The sequence below is a fragment of the Opisthorchis viverrini genome (genome assembly GCF_000715545.1).
Source record: "Opisthorchis viverrini unplaced genomic scaffold opera_v5_272, whole genome shotgun sequence".
NCBI lineage: Eukaryota > Metazoa > Platyhelminthes > Trematoda > Opisthorchiida > Opisthorchiidae > Opisthorchis > Opisthorchis viverrini.
The window spans coordinates 46,568-54,826 of record NW_008751930.1 but is presented as its reverse complement, the minus strand read 5'-3'; the positions used below and the strand labels follow the sequence as shown (position 1 = coordinate 54,826).

The window sequence follows — 8,259 nt, the reverse complement described above, 5'->3', positions numbered from 1 at the left end:
AATCATCTAGGATACAGGACGTCATTTTCCTGAGGAACGCTGATTTCAATAAAACATTTTCAAACTTACGCCTCGCCTCATTTAGTATCACTGTCGATGACACCGATTGGCTCTTGCAAGTAGGCCTCCAGATGAACGCGGTATGAAGAATTCTGTCGTGGGGTAGGTAGCTCTTAGTAAACATGTAGCCTTAGTCTTTATTAGTAGCGCATTCATGAAGCGCCACCCCCATGGTACAAATCACAAGCTTTACTGGTTCATCTAAATAGACACTCGTTACTCCACTCTCACTTCCATCTGCCGTATTCCTAACTGTATTCTATCAGGAATTGTGGGAGCAACGTCTACAGTGCAACGTTCCCATAATATTATAACAGGGTTTCCACAGATAGGCTTGCATATCATGGCCTCAAACTCAGAGGGATTATAGTATGGCTACTTGTAATCAGAGGAGATTTTCCAATCAATCGTATTTGATGCACCGGGTGACGGTATGTAGCCGATAAACATAATCAAAACGAATACGAAAACTGTAAAGTATCCACGAAAAAGCAAGAACCAAGTGTTTTGAGGACGCTTATCTGGAAGAATATTATTCCATGAGCGTCACAGTGACAGGTTTTCATTTCCCATGCGTTGAACATGTGCTTTCAGAAACTTAGTTTTAAAGGTAACCTGTACAGTGTTATGCTTAGAACGGCAGCCAGCTGTCAGGAGGGATTTCTGTTTGGTTTTTCTGCCGGACCAATTTCTTTCAGGTTTACATCGGACCCACAGCCTTACCCGCACAGACCTAGGTGGGTGCTCAGTGATCAAGCCACACTTTACATGTACACCCGTAGTGAATGTCAGCCAACAATATGAGAGCGGCCATAACAGACACTGTTTTGAAAGTGCATGAGAATGTTGGATTTCCAGATTTTGCATCGGGTGTGGTAAGAGAAACAAACATACACTCACATCTGCATATACAGGAATTTGCTATGCTTAATTCGTTAAATGACCGTAAAATATTCTGTACTATGATGCACTTGATTTGGCCTGGCTGCAAGCCACTTCTAAGGAACTAGCCATTTTGTCGGTTAACATTTTGTGGTCCAAAACATGGCGGGTCGTATAATTTCTGGTTTTTACTCGGTTTTTAATCGCACAATTGAAGAAATTGGTGGTGGCCAAAGTTGTCAAGTTCGGGCTGGCTTGCTAGTTGAGGGGAGCAATTTGATGGAAAACGTTTGATTGCCAGGTGAGTTTGTATGAAGCCGGCCTGATTCTATAAGGCGGAAGAAAATTAGCTGAGAGGGAGGAAGACGTGCAAGGTCATTGGGACGTTCACGAATCCTGAGTCCGGCGAACAAACAAGTCAACATGAATAAACACCAAAAGACTAACCGTTGTCCAAGATCTACCTGAAAGGGTAAATCTTATTTGAACTCACGCGGCAATCACGCACTTCCACCAACCCCAAACCACCCACCGGGCACCTGAGGTCTCACCCCAATTGGTAATCTAACGTTTTCGGCCAAAATTAGCAGGCCGAAAGACATGATACTTTTAAGTGAAAGCACCATAAACACTAGACTAATATTCATACACATTTAGTTCTGGGACTCGTCCAAGATTACAGGAGCAGATGCTACTTTAAAAGTTCCCCATGAACTCTCCTGCCTCAACAAATATTCTTATTGTTTGTGTAGATGGACGCCCAGAGACAGCCGAAGGCAATTTCTGCAACCGTGAGTGATTAATTTTGTACATCAGCAAAAATTATACGGTATAGTTATCTCCAAATGAGCTCAGTTTTTGATGTTATTGCATAAATAAATAAATAAATAAGTAAAATGCAAAACGCATTCCATTCGAAGTAGGTCGAACTGTTTGAAAGAAAATTAAGGTGACCGGCAAATTCCTTAATGTTTTGAAAAAGTGCAAGGCAGTTGCAGCCTCCAAAGGTCGTTCTTTGAGGACCACCATAAATTGAAGTCCTAGATCAGTATTGAAGTACAGTGACTTCCAGTGAACTGCGGGCTGATATTCAAGCCTTGTTTTGTCCCATCCTGACATCAGCTAACCGAACAAAACTGTGCTATTGATGCGTGCTAAACTAAATCGGAGGATATTATGAGAGAAATTCTCATCACCTGTTTAGCCCTGTTTGAAAGATTAGACTTCCATTAATGTGCAGAAAACCAGCCCGATTAAGTGACTATCATATGTGTTCAATGAAGAAGATAATGTGCGCGGTGTACTGCTAGATGCCTACAAATATAAGTACATCTCCTTTAATTTTACTCACAGACTACTGTAAAGTGCGAACAGTAAATGAAGGTAAGCAAGTCTGTTTGGTTTTAAACTGGAGGCAGTGCGGTTGGTGCTTAAATGTGCTTGAACATGGCTACATGTACAAAGATGTTCGTTAAAAAACGCTCTGCTAATTCCCAGGCACCAGCATAGACAAAGTAGGGACCCCGGTCGCTTCCTACCTTTTGAAAACCATTTGGTAAAAGGCTTTTTTTACACGGACTTGTTTGATTCTTAGTTATCACCTTCATTTTCAACAGAATGTAAACAAAAGGAAAAACAGCGTACGTTATGCATTATTAACCGTTTTATTTGGAAGAGGTGGAGATGTGACTTTTTGTTAAACTTGGAAGATAGACAAGGAGAGAATTGTACGGATTAGAATGAGGTTGTTGGTCTCCGTGCTTCCGCCGTGCTTCACCAAATTGGCGTGGCATATAGGCATGAAGGGTCTCTTGGTTCCAAGAACTAATATGTATTCTATGTAACAAGAAGTGTAATAAACTGATATAACTGTACCGATTTCGGTTTAGTTATCAGGCCTAATTTGATTAAAAATCATCCCCTGAATAGTAAGGGATTCGTTGCACTGGATATAAGCACTCGAATTCCGTTTGAGAGGTAAATATGTTTAATCTTTTTCAGGAAATTTGCGTTCCATAGCCCGTTATGCTTCTTTATGTTGAAGGGTGATTTGACGCGCACAAGCACGGATTACCTGAATCGCATTGTGGCAAGTGGCAACCGTGGTGGATGTAATGAAGATAATCAGTACATGAATACATTGGATGATGCAATCTGGTGCAAATCTCAAACTTCAAAGATAGAGGCTTGTTTAGACGGCACACGCGCAAGAAAACCATATAATTCGTTTAGATACCACAACAGCATACATGAAACGAGCTTCGCCTTGGTGCAACAGCGATAGAATGCTAAGAGCATTTTGTACCGCATTGTTGATTTACACCGTCAATAAGCAAGGGTACGTCCTATTCGCCAGCGTTTTAAAGGGTGCTGTGAACCTTTTTCAAACAAACACAGATGGCGTTTTTAGTATGATGTACATTTTGCTACAATATGCAGATCCTAAGTTAATAACTAGTCCTTTCATGACGCGAAACTTTCTGATAAGTCACACATACACTCTCCAGAGAACAACTTACAGAGGTACATCATCATTTCGGTAGGATACCAATATCCCCATAAAGTGTTCTGAAGAATGGACCATGCACCAGCTTTCCCACGCCTCGGAAAATATTTTCAGGCATCGTGTGCGGAAATTTCTTCGTGTGTATTTACAATAAAATTGGCTTCATTTGTTGCAGTCAGTTAAATTTAAGATGAGACTTGTTGGATAACCGGAAATGAGAGTATTTTAATGCTTGCTTAACAAAAACTGTTTTTCACAACATTTTATGTTAAAATTTTGATTGAAACGGCACATGATACTTGTTAGTGTGCACTAACCGACCGGGTGTAGTGGAGCTAACAGGTACTGTCTTATGTACACCGCAGTGAATGAACAGAAATCAGCATGCACGGTCCTCTTTGGATGTACGAGTAAGCAAATAAATTACACTTTCTTACCTGGTTGAATTAGCGCGTGAACATGCAGGCAGCAACTCGAATAACTTTTCTCACAATGAAAAAAGTATATTGCAACTACAAGTGAACCATGAGTAGCTTGTAACATTTCGCATGCACCTATTTACGTTTCTGGCGATATCACATTTGAATCTGGCTGAAAACTACCTCTGTGGATATTCGCAAAACAGTTGATTCCATGATGCTTGTCAAACCTCGGTGACCATAACTACAGTCGTTGAATGATGAGTAAAGAGTGAATTTACAAAAAAATCATATTTTCCGTTTTGTATTTTTTGGCTTTGATTTTTTGTTTAGTTGCTCTTCACAAAAGATGAACTTTGTCCACATTCGATCGCAAGTAATGATGAACAGTATGCAAAAGAGAATTTTTTATCAACACAAACGATACGAGTAAAATGTTGCTAGTCATGTTTATCTATTATCACTTATTTTTGTCTCAATAATTCCCTGTAAAATGAATGTTGAATGTAGTTTTGTTTTTTCCTTTACAAAAAGATTGCAGCAGAATGGATCACACATCTGCAGGTAAGTGGTGAGCTTTTTCAATAGTTCTCATTGTCGGTTCGAAATTTTTATGTTGATGTCAGACACTGAGCAAGAAAGGATTAACTTGTCAGCTTGAGGGTCAATTCGAACTCAAAATTTGTCCGCCGTTTACAAGCTGGCTATCGTAGTGAAACAAAAGTGAGATTGAATGCTGGCGTACCTATTGCTTGCCGGCATTTATTGATGGGTTACTTATTGCGAGCAAATTTTCGTACGTTTTTAATATGCCAACTAAAGGTTGTGGATTTCTGTAGGAGTACATGGATGTTTCGAGAACACAAGAACGGTGGCAAAACACATCTGCTCTTGTGCATGTGAGTGAAGGTACATCGTTTATTAGAGCTTCATGGGACACCAATTTCGACTTCTCTAGTTCACTTGATCATGTTCACTCGGTGACCATCAACTGCTTTCCAGTATTTCCAGCTTGAAAGCTACCTATCACCAAACTTTCTTAATAATCGAGTAACCCAGGCCTAATTGTGTTTTCCTTGTCTCCTAAAAGCAGATATTTCGGCAATACTATTTAAAGTTTTCTACATTTCAACATATAAATTGTCATCACTATAATTTAAGGGAGATTTATTTCCACGTATTGCAGATTATCCACAACTAAGCTCCTGTGTGTTGGGAGGCAGATGTATAAGTAAGCTTCGATTCTTCACACATTTATAATGTTCAGAAATTTTGCATTATATGCTGTATTTTGTGTGGCCTACCTCACAAAGCAACAAATGTTTTTCTTCAATACTTGAATGGATATCTTGGGGTAACCTGAAGTGCAATAATTTAGCGGAATATTTGAGCGTTATAAACTACATTCATAACAAAATCATTGCTGGTTTCCTTGTGCCTGATGCTCACCTTATTTCAGTTCTCTGTGATTTCGAAATGCTTCATTTAAGATACACATACAACATCTTGATATAGAACCTCATCGGGATCTTCATTAGTGATGGTAGCTGGTTTCCTATCTAATGACTCGGAGAGGGTGGTAGCGAAAATAAATTCAATTATATTTGTTTGTTTCAAAACGTGTAACCATGTCGTTTTGAAGTCTGAGGTTTCGCTGGTATTGACTCGGCAGAGAGACTGACGGTAGTTTTCATATTTGGCATCCAACCGAACAGTTAGCAGATCTGGGTCGGAATGGCCACCATGTCCGAAAATCTGCAAAGAGAGCTCAGAGTAATTGTAACGACTTTTTGCTCAATTACTTCGACTGCAAATTGTCTCTCAACCGGGTCAAACGATCCTAACTGAGGTAAAATGTGGAATATCAATGATCAGGAAAGTGGGAATCAGCTCGATTGTGATGCTCAAATTATGCGTATGTATTTCTGGAATAAAATCTAAGGAGATATTTTGTACCTGAGCAGGTATCACACACCGGTACGTTATGGCCAACACACTGTTACTGTAGGATGAATTGTCCTGGAAACCTACTATACACTGTATGAGCGTTAGTTAGATATTTATATAAAAGTTCATTATTAAAACACATGAGTGCATACCACCAATTTTATGGACCCTTCTGAATCATCTGGAAATATAAGGATTAGTAACGAATTGCTTTAAAGCGCATATCTGTATTCTGCTAAGAATATTTAGCAAGTTATCATGACCTGAAGAACTTGATTAGACTACAGGACCATATTAACTACATGGCAATCAAGATTATGTTATATGAGCTGGAGGCAGCCGACGACATATTTCTGGTGTTGCTTTTGGCCATGGTTGTTGAATGTGTGCGCCGTTCAATAGATGAGCTTGATTTGCAGAAACCCGTTAGTGTAACTCACAAAGACAAGGCTACCTTGTTTATTATATTTGTACTCTGATATTCTGTACGGTGTCTATTCCCCAAGGTTGCACAACTGTGCGTAATAGATGGACAGGTAAGTCACGGAACCATCGTAATGTACTGACTAGTGATTGCATTTTTGCAACCATCATCGCATTCTGGGTGTTATGATTTACGCTCAACCAGTGGAAAGGTTGACAAGAGCCAATTTTAGACTGTTCGGCAGATTTTAATTGAATTCATATGATTTCGTTATATTGTTCATGTTCACCGCGCTCTCGTTTGACGTAATCATTCTGATGAGTCTACACCGAAGGACTTGAGTTTCTCTCTTATTACAGCTTGTTAGCAGCGCATATCTAATGGCGGTGCCGGGATCTGAACCCCGGAGATTGGCATGCCGAGCGAGCGTGTAACCACTACTCCACCAACGTACGTTGGGCTCATCTGAATTTTCACGTCTGAACAGGCGAACGTGTTCACACTTGAGCGATGTGATTGGTGTGCCCGACTCATTGAACGACGACCTAGTGACTGTTCTGGTTGTGATGATCAATTGATTTGTTCATTTTCTCTTGAATGGTGGCGAACACTCATATAAAGTCTTCTAACGTTCGACTACGGATGTATGTACATCTGAAAATATAGCTTGTCACGGGCCTATTCCCAGGATATGAATTCCGATGATGTCACACGTTTTACGTAAGCTGGGCCTTGGCTAATCATTCGGGTGATGTGACTAAGGATTTTCGGTTGTCTGAGGTGGTCATTTAAAAAAAGCAGAAAGCTGTCCGTAAGCTTCACTCAAGTCGGCGATGGTTGGTGTTTGTCAGTGCCATTTTTTTACGCACTGTACATTTGACGCATCTGTACATCAATTATTCAATGGAATACCGTTGAATTAATCAGGCCACTGAGGTTCATCCAAATCGAAACATCCCATCACACATGAGTTTCGACAGTACTGAGATTCATCAGCGGTTTGCACTCCAAAAAAAACGCCTCAGTGATTTGAACGCCTTGACTTCGTGGCAGTTGACTACCAGTAGGGTGTTGTCCCAGATTAGGAGTTTGGGAATAAGAAAATGTTTCGATATATGTAAACAACGAACTGTTGGCAATTGCATGTAATAATGAAATAGCTCAACAGGGGACCCCTTTACAAACAAAGCAATTTATATCAAAATTTTACCAAATTGCTTCATGCTGTGAACAGTAAACGCTTATGCTGGATCACGAACACCTTCATTTAACAAACTAGACCTAAGTAACAAGGTGGGTTGTTTTGTTCAGTTCATTTCTTTGTTGTGACCTCAAAACATCTACTAATGTTTCATGTTCCGATATTTACGAAAAGAGGAATCACCTTTATACAAACAACCACTGCTTACAGTCAGTTGCTGTGGTCATACTTTACGGGGTGGACGAGGTTTTATGTCTTAACTAACACGGGCATAATCACACGCATTCTGTGCAATACCTTAAGCAAAGTGAATCTTCGAAGAAGGCAATTACGAACACATTAACATCCTCATGGCTATGACCAAGAGACATTGAAATTGACAGGGTAGTAAAGTGAAAAAGGGACCCACACGTAGGCTGTCAAATACATTTCGTTTTTACCATTCCGTTGTTTGGTCATTGAGTTGGACGGCGCTAAGCCTCAGCCTTTTGGAATCAGGTACGCGGGTCCGGGCAACGGGCAAAGAAAACTGTTTGCCTAATTCACCAAATATGCAAAACCACGCAGTGAACAGTTGGTTCTCAGCGTGTTACTTAAGCAGATGTTACCGTATTCTAGTGTGTGGGAACTTTTGTGAGTTGCGTTGGGAATTTCTCTGTCAATACAACTCCTGTATGGAGGTGGAACCATATGAAAATGTAGGTTATTGGTGCGACTGCACGGCCATGAGTAAGAGTTTATTGGAGGTACTACCGAGTTTTTAAAAGAACTAATGACAATGTCTACAGAACGTTTTTTCGAGTTTTCAGACGTTAATCTT

General features: G+C 40.2%; 1 protein-coding gene across 1 annotated transcript; it reads left to right on the top strand.

The window, feature by feature from the left end:
• Nucleotides 1-2,564: 2,564 nt before the first annotated feature.
• Nucleotides 2,565-6,816, top strand: T265_09378 (hypothetical protein; the record flags this gene model as incomplete). The annotated part of the gene is made up of 5 exons (XM_009175422.1): nt 2,565-2,582; nt 3,814-3,858; nt 4,402-4,431; nt 6,598-6,668; nt 6,726-6,816. The coding sequence occupies 4 exons, from the start codon at nt 3,817-3,819 to the stop codon at nt 6,814-6,816; spliced, it is 234 nt and encodes a 77-aa protein (XP_009173686.1).
• Nucleotides 6,817-8,259: the final 1,443 nt, after the last annotated feature.